This window comes from Serinus canaria, chromosome 20 (assembly GCF_022539315.1).
Source record: "Serinus canaria isolate serCan28SL12 chromosome 20, serCan2020, whole genome shotgun sequence".
In the NCBI taxonomy this organism is placed as follows: domain Eukaryota; kingdom Metazoa; phylum Chordata; class Aves; order Passeriformes; family Fringillidae; genus Serinus; species Serinus canaria.
Genome location: NC_066333.1, coordinates 13,372,791 through 13,387,405, shown reverse-complemented (window position 1 = coordinate 13,387,405; position 14,615 = coordinate 13,372,791). Strand labels below are relative to the sequence as shown.

Here is a 14,615-nt window from a genome sequence, read left to right as displayed (position 1 = left end):
ACAGGAGACATCAGCTTCTTGTAACAATATTGGTTTCTCTTCTTAAAATTTAAATAACAAGGCTAAAGATTTTCCAACTGGAGATGTAAAAGGCCATTAGAGGAGCCAGTCAATATTCCTGAAATTACAGGATAGAGGTCTTGCCATTGAGGACACAGAAAATATTTTTGTGGTCACCAGAACAGCACAGTGCAAAAAGGATGACTGACTATGTTTTGATTTGGTTTTGAGATGTGGGTATCCACATTCTTCCTTCCCTCTGGAGCCAGGGCTGTGCTGGGTGGGATATCCACATTCTCCCTTCCCTCTGGAGCCAGGGCTGTGCTGGGTGGGATATCCACATTCTCCCTTCCCTCTGGAGACAGGGCTGTGCTGGGTGAGCAGCACTGGAACACTGAGCTCTGCTCCTGAGCCCAGCACTTACCAGGGGAGCTTGGGGATCTCCAGGCAGCAGGAACAAAAGTCCATCCCAGTATTTGGTCCTGGAAAGAGCCAGCCTGCTCAGAGCTCTGAGGCCGTGGCAGAGCTCCGGGGAGGGAGGGACAGGATTTATTCACCATGTGTTCAGAAGCAGGAGAGCTCTACAGGAGACACTTGTTCTGAATTACCAGGCTCTCTCCTGGGATGGATCTGCTGATAACATGAAGAATGTATTAAGTGAACAGCAGAGATTAAAACAATCTGCTCCTGCCAGCTCCAAACCACACAGACCATTACTGTCACACACAGAAATCAGGCCAGAATCCTGGAAGAGAAAACTGAAAAGAAATTGCCCCCGTGTCAGCCGGGGCTCTCAGCTGTTTTTTTCTCAGGGTGGAGGAAGAAGTCTCTAGATTGTTCACATGATGCAATCAGCCAAACCAGGCTGGAGCAGCAGCACTGAGCTCTATTCACTCACACCATTTCCTTATCTTTCCTGTTTATCTCGGAGGCCCAGTACCAAGGTGAGTCTCTACAATATGACAGATCTGCTGGTTTCCTACTCGAGAAGGTTCTGGAGGCTCTGTGAGCAGCTGCAGTGCAGATAACAGAGCTGTGGCACCTTCAGGGTGGCTCTGGACTGGAGGGGACACTCCTGGCCAAGGGAAGCACAGCGAAACTGCACTGCAAACCAGCAGCTTTGCCAAAATCCCTCGGGTGCTGTCATTCCTGTAGTGCCTGACACTTGTACAGTGTGGAACGATGAACAGGGTGAAATTCATCAGCAGGGAGCAAAATATTATCAATTTAACATAAATTGTCTGGTTAGGGTTTGGCCACAGACCTAATTCTGGCAGAAAACTTTGGGCATTTCTTTTTATCTGCAGCTTTTTCTCTTAAGTGAGATTTTCACAGCTGAGCTTTTGGCAACGTCTTAAAAAGCTGAATTTGGAAATGTTTTTACAGAGAAGTGTTAAAGAGGAAATATCATCCAGGAGCCAGAGCACACCCCAGAGCTTCCCTGGGCCTCTGGCACCACCTATGGATGAGAGGGAACGCTGGGAGCTGAGGAAAGCCTGCCTGCAGAGTTCACCTCCACCACCGAGGATGGGCAAATCCACTGTCTTTAGTCTGTGCTACCTTTGCATGGGCAATTGCATAGTTCAAAGTACAGCCCAGAATCCTTTCATCAGAGAAATGTCCATAGTAAAGTATATAAATATAATTAATTATTAATAAATAATAATAAATTAAGTATTATTAATATTTCCTCAATAAAATGGACTGATTTATTCAATTATATTAATTAAAAATAGCTAATAAATAATAAATACTATAAATATTATATATTATTAATAATACTATTTACTCAATCAAATGGATTAATTTATTTAGTTATAGAAATAATAAATTAATGAATTATAGTTAATGAAATAAAAATATATATATATAAGTATAAAGATAATAATAAATTACCATCTCCTTGTGATCCAACCTGAATTTCTGCTGGAGTGAAAAACCTTGGATTAGAAGATTTAAAAAAAAAAATTAAATTAAATTCAGTGTTTCCTTTAACATGAAAAGAAAACCCAAACTGTAATACACCTTTACCACCCATACAACTCCCAACAGCCAGCATCAAAATAAAAACAAAGGGTAAGTAGTGTTTGTAAAAAATATATTTCCAGTTGTTTTGCTCTGTAACTCACAGGCACTCTGACAGCCATCACCACGCCAGAGAGGATTTGTGCTGCTGCTAACAGAGTTAGTTACTACTGAGAGAGGGGCAGCATCCTTCTACTTTCTGAATACAATCACCTGCTCTCTGCACCAGCATCTCAGGTGCCAGGGGCTATGGATTTCTACAGATCCTGAGGAGCAGCCCCTCAGACTTCACCTGGGCTGGAGCAGCAGTGGGGCTCCTCAGAGCCCAGCCAGGAGCACTGAATGCACACAGAGCACAGAACTGAGACCTCAGTCCAGCAAACTCCACCAGGGCTCAGGTTATCGTCTCTTCAGGTGTGCATCAAACAGCAAGGCTGCTCTGGAGGTAATTCAGCGCAAGGGGAGGATTTCTTCTTCAGGCAGCACAGTACAGGAGCCATACTCAGGGGTGTCACTGCTTGGGGACACTGGCAGCAGCTGCTTCCCAAGGGGCAGGGCCTCTGACTGCAGCAGAGGCACAGAAATACAAACACACCCTCCTCCTCCTCGCACACGAGATGCTTCAGTGTACAAACACAGCGTGGCAGTGGAAGGCATTCGGCCCTGGAGGACCAATCCTGCATTCAGTTGTGTGCTGTGTGTTCCTGGCAGGCCCAGCACTGCCCCAGGGGAGAGCAGTGCCCAGAGCAACCCAGTGCCCAGAGCAGTCCAGAGCTCGGAGCAGCCTCTGAGTCCAGAGCAGCCTCCATGCCGAGCAGCCCCCGTGTCCAGAGCAGCCCCTGTGTCCAGAGCAGCCCCCGTGTCCAGAGCGGCCCCCGTGTCCAGAGCGGCCCCCGTGTCCAGAGCGGTCCCTAATCGGGGATGGAGTCTGCAGGACACAGCAGAGCTGTGTGGGCCCCACTCTGGATGATGGAGTAGCTCTGCTTGGGGCCCTCAGAGTGGGAGGAGGAGAAGATGGGGGGAGGAGGAGCAGCCGTGGACACGGTGATGCTCTGCCCGCCGTCACTGACCACGGTCACCTCGGTGGCCCCGTCCTGGATGAGGGCGTTGAGCCCCTCCAGGTCGGAGCAGCTGATGCCGGAGCCGGCGATGAAGGCCTGGCCGGTGGGGGGCTCGTGCCCGGGGGCAGCCGCAGGGAGCAGGGCCTGGTGCAGGGTGCTGCCCTCGCCCTGCTCGTGGGCGGTCAGCAGCACGGCCGGCTCTGCCCCCGGCCCCGCGTCCCCCGCGCTCCCCGCGGCCGGGGCCGGGGCCAGCACGCTGACCTGGCCCAGCAGCTGCAGGCGGCCGCCGCCCAGCACCTCCTCCTGCCCCGCGCCCAGCAGCCCCGGGGGCACCACGTTCACTGAGGCCGCCTGCACGATGCTGTTGGCCTGAGGAGGCACCTGGTGGCCCACGATGATCTTGACTCTGCCCTCGTTGTACGGGGCCACCTGAGCGGCCTGAAGCGGCACCTGGAGGTGGCTGACGGCGATGGGGGCGCCTGGCTGGCGGCCGGGATCCATCTGGAGCTGCAGCACGGCCAGCTCGCCGCTCTTGGAGCCGTTGTACAGGCTGTGCTGCTTCTTGTGGCTGCGCAGAGAGTCCTCCCGCACGAAGGACGCGTCGCACAGGTCGCACTTGAAGGCCTTCTTGGCGTCCAGCCTGGCGACCTGCCTGGAGCCGCCCTGCTTCGGCCTCTCTCCTTCCTTCTTGTCCGGCGAGCGCCTCCTGCCCTTGGCCTTGTCGCCGTGGGCCTTGCGGACGTGGGTGGTGAGGTTGCTGCGCTGCTTGGTGTCGAAGCTGCACAGGTCGCACTTGAAGGGCCGCTCCTTGCCGTGGATGCGCTCGTGCACCTTGAGGGCCGCCTTGGAGGAGCACGAGTAGCTGCACTCAGAGCACTTGACGGGCTGCTCGGGCTGGTGGCTGCGGATGTGGTGCCGCAGGCTGGTCTTGTTGCCGCACTGGAAGTCGCACTCGGGGCACTTGAGGGTGTTCTCCGTGCTGTGCTTGATGCGCACGTGGGATTTCAGGTTGCCCTTCATGGCGCAGCGCACCTCGCAGAACTCGCACTTGTAGGGCTTCTCCCCCGAGTGCACCCGCAGGTGCCGCTTCAGGTCCGAGTTGATCTTGAACTTGGCGGGGCACAGCTGGCACTGGAAAGGGGCATCTCCTGCCAACAGAAGGCAGGGGTTACACAGGGGACACCAGGGGCCGCTGCTGGGATGGAGCCCCTACAGCTGCCTCGTCCTGAACTCCCAACGCGCTCTCAAAGTCAGGAGAAATTTCGTAATGTGAGATTATCACCTGGTCTGACACACTCGCATCTAAACCCGTTATTCTGCATTTTCTGTATCTGCAGGCTGGTGTCACAATATCCATGACCACGTTAAGGTGGAGCTCTGCTAATCCCTACTGCATTCCAGTGAGGCTGTTCTAAAGCCATTAAAAAAAAAATCCAGAGCAAACTTAGCAACCTAACTAAATAACTACTCCCTTTTCTTCCTTAAATCTGAAAATACAGTTCTCTGAATTTTTTACCCAAGGATGAAGTCCTTAGGTAGGCATTATTTTGAACAAGTGGAAGAATTGTGCTTTTAGGTTCTAAGACATTCTTGGTGAAAGGAGGAAAAAGAAAGTGTATTTAGTTCAAGAAGCATTTATCCTCTTTAACAATCAAACTGTAAATGGCTGATTTATTTTAGAAGTTAATATTTTATAGAGTTTGTGAGAACTGTATAATTTTGCATAATTTGCTTATCCAGCTACATATGTCATAGGTTTAGCTGCATATTTTTCAAATCGAGTTGTGGCCTACTGTGCTAATCCATGTATCTGTTTAATAATTGAGATACATGGTGTACTATCTGTATTAAACAGACTTTATTAATGAAGATGCACTGTTTGTTCATCTAGTTTATTTTACAGCCTCAGCTGCACACTCAGATACTGAATTTTTATCTGCTTTGCTGATGAAGGCACAGTTCATATTTCAATGACTCAATTTTCATATACAGGGTAGCACAATATACATGAAAAAGAATACAGCAAATGCTGGTTCTGTTTGTTTAAAGAGTAGTCTACTCTGTATTTCTTTACATTTCTGCCCATCCCTAACTGACACTGCCAGGATTTGGATAAAAAATTTGTGTCTGACTACAGGATTATTAGTTCTAAGAGTAGTTTCACTCAAATTACCAGGAAGCTGATGTTTAGTGACTAGTTCAACAAGTGAAGATGATCTCGCTCTGAGCAATGGGGATTACACTCACCTTCTAGAGGACTATTAATTTAATTCCAGTAAGAAATATATTCTACAAACCAGTCTTACTTTTCTCCTAAAATTGGGAGTGTGCATGACAGCTTTGAAAAAAAGATAAATTTTGGAAAAATAAAAGAAGCAACAAACTAAAACTTGAGTTTTAGCATAATTCAATTGCTTAAGATGCTACGGGCTGAAATACCAAAAAGACAGGTTAGTCTGAAATCCCTTCCCATCTACTGGAATATTGAATGGCACATAAATCTAATTCTGCTGGAAATACCAGAGAGCCATGAGCATTCCCAGGTGCTCGCTCAAGGCTCACCTGCCCAGGTTAGAAGGGCACAACCCCACCTGCATGGGGAGCTGGCTGGAGTTGTGAGGACAGGTCTGTCACTTGAAGGGGCACTCGTTGGGAACTCAGATGATCCCTTTTGAGGATCTGGACACCTATACATGACTTAAAATCATCTCCATGACCCTCCAACCTTTTGAGCTGTGGATGTGAGTAAAACCTCACCTGTGTGCAAGCGCAGGTGCACAGGGAGCTGGCTGGAGTTGTGGGGACACATCTGGCACTTGAAGGGGTGCTCACTGGGAACTCAAATCATCCCTTTTGGGCAAGCTGTCCATGACTTAAAATCACCTCTGCAACCTTCCAACCTTTACAGCCATGGATATGAGTAAAGCCCCAGCTGTGTGCGAGCACAGGTGCACGGTGAGCTGGCTGGAGCTGTGGCTGGCTAGGGGCAGATCTGGCCAGGGGAAGGGGAACTCATTGGGAAGGGGAACTCGTTGGGAACTCAAATTGTCCCTGTTGGGTATCTGAACACCTATACATGACTTAAAAACATCTCTGTGACCCTCCACCCTTTAGAGCCATAGATGTGAGTGAAGCCCCACCTGTGTGTGTGAGCGCAGGTGCATGGTGAGCTGGCTGGAGCTGTAGCTGGCTTAGGGGCAGCTCTGGCACTTGAAGGGGCACTCAAATTGTCCCTGTTGGGTATCTGAACATGACTTAAAACCAGCTCTGTGACCCTGCACCCTTTAGAGCCATGGCTGTGAGTGAAGCCCCACCTGTGTGCGAGCGCAGGTGCACGGTGAGCTGGCTGGAGTTGCGGCTGGCGTAGGGGCAGATCTGGCACTTGAAGGGGCGCTCGTTGGAGTGGATGCGCTGGTGCTTGTTGAGGCTGCTGCTGTCGGCCGCCGCGTACTCGCAGTGCTTGCACTTGTAGGGCTTCACGCCCGTGTGCGAGCGCATGTGCATCTTCAGCTTGTCCTTGCGGCTGAAGCACTTGCCGCACACCTCGCACTTGTGGGGCTTGTCTCCTGCAAGAGCAGCACTCACACTCAGCCCGGGGCACGGGGAGGTAAAGCAGAAAGCACAGACTGACCAGGAAAGGCACTCGTTTGTGGGAGCTGCAGGCGTAGCTGCGACAAACAGCAGGGCCTTTGGAGCCTTCTCCCTCTGCAACTCCAAAACTGGGAGTAAAATCATGGAACTGCTTTAATATAAAGAGCAAAGCAGGTGTGTGCACCGCCAGCACGCTGCGCCCTGATACACTCGTGGTGTGCACTCAGAAGTTAAACTGTGCCTCAAATCAACCTCCAGTGTTCTCAGCTGTGCCTGACAGGGCATGTCCCCAAAAGGCAGTTCCTCAGGCACAGGCCAGGACAATGCTAGAAAGTACAGACATGTCTACATCCTGTTTATAGAGACATTATTTCATAGGAAAATGGCTTTTGTGAAAAAGCTGAAAGGAGGAAACCAACCCAAAAGCAAATAGAGGAACACAAACCTGTGTGCGTTCGCCGATGGCGCTCCAGATCCTTCATACCATAGGAAGTCTTGAACTGGCACCCTGAAAACAGGAGGATAAAGATCATTAAATTCAAGGAAAATCTAGCAGAATAATAAAAATACATCACCATATTCTGGACATGTTTATTTTCAACAATTCTTTAAAACCCACTGTTAACAGAAAGTTAATTTCTCATGTTGTTTACTCACATCTGCTTACAACAGTGACCAGCTCACCTGTGAACCTGAGTTTTCTAATGCTTCCCCTTAGAGGCAACTCACTCCAGAACTGCTGCAGGTGTCAAACCTCCTGAGTGCCACTAGAGGAAAGCTCTCCACATTAGAATGGGGCAATGCCCATCTCACCTGGGTACAGGCAGCTGAGTTTCTTCAGGGGCACTGTGGAGGAGGATTTCTTGGACCTTGGTTTTGGCGGTGTGGAGACGACAGTGGCAGCTGGAGGCTCCGTGCTCTCGCTGGGCAGGTAGGTTTGGTAGCCATGCTCAAAAACAAACTCTGGGGCAGAAACTAAACACATAAAAAACTTCATGTGAGAGCATTAACTTCTCTAATCAGATAAAAAAATTATTGTCTAGTTTCATGAATTCTCTATTCTGTTTTTTTCCCAGCAACATTCCTGTTCCTGGGTTGCTCTTTACCTGGGGGAGGAGGAAAGGAAAAAGGTTTTTCTCTTCCAAATACCAAATAAAGATATATTTGTTTTTCAACTCTGTGTTACATCCCAAATGAGAAAAAAAAATCATTATTTATATGGCAAATGTTGTCAAAAGGCATCACACAAATTATTTTTGTAATTGTTAAAAAAGTTCAGCCTCTTTCAACTCTACTTGTTTTTAGCTGTTACTCACAAGAATAACAGGTGAAAATATCTCAGCCAAAGTAACAGCTTTTAAATCAATTAACCAACACTATAGCCCAAAAGGGCAAATGGATAGAACTGTCCTCATTTTAAAGATGAGTAAATATGAAGCAGAAAAATGACTCACCCAAAACCCACACTGAGTTGAGGGATTATAATACAAAAATTCCTGGAAGTGGGCCCTGAATTCAGTTTGTCTCACTGCTCTTCCAGATTCCCTGCCTTAACCTGTCTATCCAAATTAGAGTCAAATAATTTGGGGTTTAGCAAGGTCCCACACCAAAATAAAACAAAACTATATATAGAAGGGCAAAGCTTCACACATGGAACAAGATCCTAATTTTATTTAAATGTCTCCAGGATCAGGACCTCACTTGAGTCTTCACACAGGCAGAAATTTTGAGTAATATTTTTCCTGCCAATTAGTTGTGGGACCAGTGCTAGGGAATGCAGTGTTCTCACATAAAAAGGTCTGGATGGGTGCCTGACAGCAATTCTGTGTGTGTTTTCCATCTAGAGCATTCTTAAAAAAAATAAAATGCATAGTAATTTCAGTATTTTTCGTAAGTATCGACAATTTTAATTAATTTGCACAAGCTGGTTCCACAACACAACAGACTTGAGCAATTCTCTGAGAGAACTTGAACCTCAATTAGCAAATTAAGCAACTATTGTTATAAGAAACCCAAGAAGGCAGTACAGCATTATCTCATTTCCTTGGTTACATGACAAGTGATGCGAAAACTGTTACTTCAGCTGGGTGATGGGGACACACGGACAGAGGGCTGGCACCTGGCAGGTGACATGGAGGTGCCTGTGATGGCTGGGTACCTGTGAAGGTTTGGGAGTACCTGTGCAGGGTTGGGGGTACCAGTGAAGGTTTGTGCACGGGTGAAGCTCTGGGTACCTGTGATGGTTTGGGGGTACCAGTGAAGGTTTGTGCACAGGTGAAGCTCTGGGTACCTGTGATGGTTTGGGGGTACCAGTGAAGGTTTGTGCACAGGTGAAGCTCTGGGTACCTGTGCAGGGTTGGGGGTACCAGTGATGGTTTGTGCACTGGTGTAGCTTTGGGTACCTGTGATGGTTTGGGGGTACCAGTGATGGTTTGTGCACAGGTGAAGCTCTGGGTACCTGTGATGGTTTGGGGGTACCAGTGATGGTTTGTGCACTGTGTAGCTTTGGGTACCTGTGATGGTTTGTGTCTCGGAGGCGATGGTCCTGCTCGCGCTCTGAGCCTGTGTGCTCGGCACGGTCTCCTCGGACACGAACTGGACGGTGCTGGTGGCGCCGGCCGTGGCACTGGTGAGCTGGCAGCCACTCTGCTTGTGCCCCACGAAGGCGTCCAGGTTGTTGAACTGCTGCTTGCAGATGCCGCAGATGTGGATGTCGGGCGTCAGCTCCACCAGCACCGTGGTGCTGCCGGGGACTGCGGGGACACGGCGCGGTCAGCTCGGCGCGGGGGGCGGGGATGGGTGACACCGCTCCGGGTGGCACAGGGACATCCTGCTGCCCGGGACCCACGGCTGGGGGGATGCAGCCCCAGGGGGCTCGGGGTCCCGCAGGGACACTGCCCAGGGACTGCGGCACCGCTGCACGGAGCCCTCCGGGGACACACGGACAGCGCCCAGCGACAATCCCCCAGGATCCACGGACAGCATCTAGTGACCGCGGATCACTGCCCGGGACACACGGACAGCACCCAGCGAGCACGGATCACTGCCCGGGACACACGGACATCACCACCCAGTGCCCAGGGAGCGGAGACAATCCCCCACGACCCACGGACCACCGCCCGGCCGCGCTAACCCCCCTGGCCACCGTCCCAGCCCCGCTGCCCCCGGCCCCGCCCGCCCGGCGCCCGCGGCGCTCACGCAGATTCCCGGGTTCCCCCCCCGCCCCCCAGCCAGGTTCCCGGGCCCCGCTCCCGCCCGTTTCATGCGCTACTCAGGTTTCGGGGCCCGGGCAGGCCCCGGCTCCCCGGCGCTGGCGCGGTGCGGGCCCCGGAGCGCGCATGGCGCAGCACTTACACTGCACGGGGCCGGGGAAGGCGGGTGCCGCTCCCGCCCCGCCGCGGTTCATGGCGGCCCCGCCGCCGCCTCCTGTGCGGGCCGAGCCCGCCGGCACCGGCACCGCTCCCCCAGCTCGGCCGCCGGGCGCCGGCGGATGTGCGGGAGCCGAGCATGCTCAGTGGCGGCCGCCAGGCTGCGGCGGTGCCGGCCGTCAGCGGCCCGGGCAGGCAGGGCCGTGAGGCAGCGGAGCGGCGGCGGTGAACACAGAGCCGTGCCCGGTGCCCAGCCTGAACACAGAGCCGTGCCCGGTGCCAAGCCTGAACCCCAGAGCCGTGCCCGGTGCCAAGCCTGAACCCCAGAGCCGTGCCCAGTTCCCAGCCTGAACCCAGAGCCGTGCCCAAACCCCAGAGCCGTGCCCGGTGCCAAGCCTGAACCCCAGAGCCGTGCCCGGTGCCCAGCCTGAACCCAGAGCCGTGCCCAAACCCCAGAGCCGTGCCCGGTGCCAAGCCTGAACCCCAGAGCCGTGCCCGGTGCCCAGCCTGAACCCAGAGCCGTGCCCAAACCCCAGAGCCGTGCCCGGTGCCAAGCCTGAAACCCAGAGCCGTGCCCGGTGCCCAGCCTGAACCCAGAGCCGTGCCCAAACCCCAGAGCCGTGCCCGGTGCCAAGCCTGAACCCCAGAGCCGTGCCCGGTGCCCAGCCTGAACCCAGAGCCGTGCCCAAACCCCAGAGCCGTGCCCAAACCCCAGAGCCGTGCCCGGTGCCCAGGCTGAACCCCCGGTGTGCTGGTGCGTTACTTGCTGCGTTATTAATAGCACACTACCAACGGGATGTGTTAAATTAACGGAGAGAAGATTCAGATGAGCTGGGCCGCTGTGGCATGGCAAAGAGGAATTCCTGCACCCTTTCCATCTCTCCTCCCTGCTGTCCTGCAGAAGGGCTCGCTCGGGAGTGAGCTGCACTGCTCGGCTCCCTGTGCTGCGCTTCTCACCTCGGGAATTTCCCAGCACGCTGCAAATGTGGGAATTCTCAGCTCTTTTCCTTCAGGGAGAACATGAGGTGGGGCCGAGTTGATGCTTTTCATAGGGATTGCTGAATTTGGTCAAGGCTGTGCTGGGAAAGGTTTTTCAGGTGGTGGCAGCTCTCTGTGGTTAAAAGCAGAACGGAGAAGGCACAAGCAGCAGAAGCAGCAGTGGCTGGGCAGGCGCCTGCGGGCCAAGGCCTATGGTGTCCTGAGGGAATTGCGACTGACAAATCCCTCTCTCTGAGCTTTGTTCTCTACAGGGATGATCAGAAGGAGAAAAACTGGTCACTGGCACTGATTTCAACACAACGCAGAGCTTGAAATGTTGAAGAAATTGCTGCAGAGAACAGCAGCTTTCAGACCCACAGCTACCCCCAGGAGCTCCTGACATATGGCCCTGCAAAACAGAATTATGGAAGGACCAGGATAAGAAGCTGTGCCAGGGGAGGCTCAGGGTGGACATCAGGAGGAATTTGTTGTTGGAAAGGGTGGTGAGGCTTTGGCAGGGGCTGCCCAGGGAGGGTTGGAGTGCCCATCCCTGGAGGTGCTCAGGGAATTCCTGGAGGTGGCACTCGGTGCTCTGGGCTGGGGACAAGGTGGGCACTGGGCACAGCTTGGAGGTCTTTTCCAGCCTCAGTGATGATGGGACTCTGACTTTGGCACGAATATTGCAAACACCATTATTATCTCATGAATAACTAATAACTCTGCCAGCCCAGGACTTTCTGGATGCTCTGGAGGAGTTCTCCCTTGCCTGGCTGAGGATTGATGTCTGAGAGTGCACTGAGCACTTGAGTCATGGAGCAGAGCTGTGCTGAGATCACACTTGACACGATTTGCAGCCTCTGAGGCGTAAATCAGTGTGCATGTGTAATGTTCCTCACCCTTAACCCCGCTGACATGAAAATACTGCTCTGCTCCAGGCTCCCCACAAGTGCAGTGCAAGCAAACAAGGCCCAGAAACGACAAATGTCAATCATGAGAGACAAGGGAGAAGGAAATCAGAGGCATAAAAAAGTCAGAGCTCGTCAGAGCCTTGGAGACAGGCCTTCCCTGCACAGTTTGGACAGCTGTGGCCTCAGCGCTCTCCTGGAGACAGGACAACAAGAAATGGGTGGATTCTGCCTTCATGCAGAGCTTCCATCCATCTCCTGTCACCCCAGACCACACAGGAGCAGCGGATCCCTCCCTGAGCTCAGAGAAAACGCAGCCCAGGGAAGGTGCAGGTGCTGGGAAGAGAGGTACCTGTTCAGGCAGCCAGGAGAACAAACCTGACCCTTGAAATGTGACACCACTCATCGTTCCCTTTGCCTGTCAGAAGGAGGAGGGGGCGTTTGAAAAAGTGCATTAACCAGCAGTATAAATGAATAAACGATCAGGATATACCCATAAGATGCAAAAATCCCTCAAAACCCATCTGTATCCTAGGGGAAGAACAGAAACTTGGTTACAAACCTGAGGCCACTGAAGAGGGAGAGCTCTCTCCTGAAGGCCCTGATGCAAGATCATCCCAAGTGAGCTTGGAAATGTGGCCTAGGGGACAGACAACAAACTGAAATGTCAACTGTAATTAAAACTTAAAGGTGTTGAAGGTGGAGAGAAATAAATGACAGATTTGGAGAAAAAAACTTAAAGATTCAGCCCCCAATTTTTAGCATTTTGATGGATAATGACACACACAGCAACATAAATGCTCTGAGCTCAAATTAATTATGTTAAAATAATAGATAATTTGTCTCTGTGTTGAGAACATATAATTATGATGATTTTTTCCAAATGTTTTAAAATAATGTCATTTCAATTCATAATGCAGGGTAGGGATTTTGCTGCTCAGTGTATTTGCTGTTTATACAATATTTTCAATGTCATTGCTTTCCTGTACAATAAATAAAGCCAAAACAATCAGTTTAGTACCCTAAGATATTCCTTACTGCTGTAGGAACTGTAAAATAACTCAATATGAAAATGTTATTCACTGCAGTGGCACATTGACAACTGTGATTAAGCCTCAAACGAATACTGGAACAAAGTAGAAATGTATTTTTTGGTGAGTTGTTTAATTCTTCACTGTCAGGACTCAGGCCCAAATCCACCCAGGGGAAATGTCAGGCGTTTATGGGGTTAAATGTGCCTCAGTGCCTTTCCCCCCATGGAAAATGTGCAGTTGGGATAGAAAAGGAAGGGATATCCTTTCAGGGCAGAATTCAGCTTCCTGCATCTCTCATCTCTTGGCATTTCTCTCTCAATTTTTTTTTCCCCTGAATGCAAATTGGCTGCTCTCATTCGAGCAGAGTTTGAAAACAAACTCACATGATGATGATGATGGTGGTGATGATGAATGTGTCACACCTGAAAATTAACTCCTTAATTTATGGAATACATTTCAGCACTTTTTGTATAAATATAAAAGCACAGTAAAACTCCACTGGGATGAACATGATAACAAATAAATGCTGAATCTAAGGCTGTACAGCTCCAGTCTCACATTTAGTCATTTTTATGATTATATTTGGGTTAAAAATGGAAAGCAACACCAGCAGAGGGACTCCCTTGATACTCCGTGGAGCTCTGCCTGCTCCCTGGCAGGGCATAGAGGTAATTTTATTCTGGAAGCTTTTGAATGCTTTACAAGTAATAGGAACCAAGTGGGAAAAGCATATTCCATATTTTAGTTCTGACATCCTCATAGAAAAGAATATAGAAAAAAAAAATTAAAGATTCAAAATAGTTGCCTGTGATTCAGTACCTAAAGGCTTGGTGGTGTTTTTCAGAACTCCCTTGGGATGTGTAAATGTTTCGGAGCTGGGAGTACCCACGGGAGCTGGAGTCACTTTTGCCACTTCATCAAACTAACGAGCCTTTGAGTGATGCTGTTCCCAGGTTCAGCTCTACTGGGGGGGAAAGCAGAAAACCAAACTGAAATTTAGACAGAATGGAATTCCTAAGAGCTGGGACAACCAGGATTTATTAATCCATGCACTCCCAAGCTTACAAAAAATAATCTTCTGCCTTCAGTTTTGCTCTATAAATCTTGCCCTCCTTCCCGAGGTCTGTGCTTCCAGAAGGCTGCAGAGCTCGGGGACAAGCAGTGCCTGTCAATGAGGCACAGAAACACCTTGTGGGGTCAGAGATGGGGGTTTCACTGGCAGGGACAGCAGCACTTCTCATTTCCTGCCTGGTAGGGCAGCCCTCTCCAGCTTCTAACTGACAGCATTCCCTCACTGAACGAGCTGCTGGTAGATAAAAAGAGAATTCCTTTTGCACTCCCTAATTATCCATCAGTTATTAAATACCACCTCCCACAGCACTGGAGCTACAGGAAGGAAAGTCCTGTGCTGGCTTTAGTGGGATTGTCCAGGTGAGCAGGAGTTGAATCTCTATTTATGCTACTCTGGGTGGCATTTGATAATGTTACAATGATGAACAAAGTATAGGAGACACTTTCTTTGTGTGCAGATTTTAATTTACTCAGATATGGCACAGAGAACTAGTGTGACTGCACATATTCTTCATCAGAAATTAATTTGAGCTTTGCTGCTGTACAGAGCATCCTGGGATATTCCAGCTAAAAAAATCTGAT

At 50.5% G+C, this 14,615-nt stretch overlaps 1 protein-coding gene across 1 annotated transcript; it reads right to left on the bottom strand.

The window, feature by feature from the left end:
* Positions 1-2,081: 2,081 nt before the first annotated feature.
* On the bottom strand, positions 2,082-10,168 carry ZFP64 (ZFP64 zinc finger protein). Its single transcript, XM_050982245.1, has 6 exons — positions 10,032-10,168; positions 9,191-9,430; positions 7,491-7,652; positions 7,123-7,185; positions 6,401-6,652; positions 2,082-4,234 (listed from the first exon to the last, which is right to left on the bottom strand). The coding sequence occupies exons 1-6, from the start codon at positions 10,081-10,083 to the stop codon at positions 2,937-2,939; spliced, it is 2,067 nt and encodes a 688-aa protein (XP_050838202.1). The 5' UTR covers positions 10,084-10,168; the 3' UTR covers positions 2,082-2,936.
* Between the last annotated feature and the right edge of the window lie 4,447 nt (positions 10,169-14,615).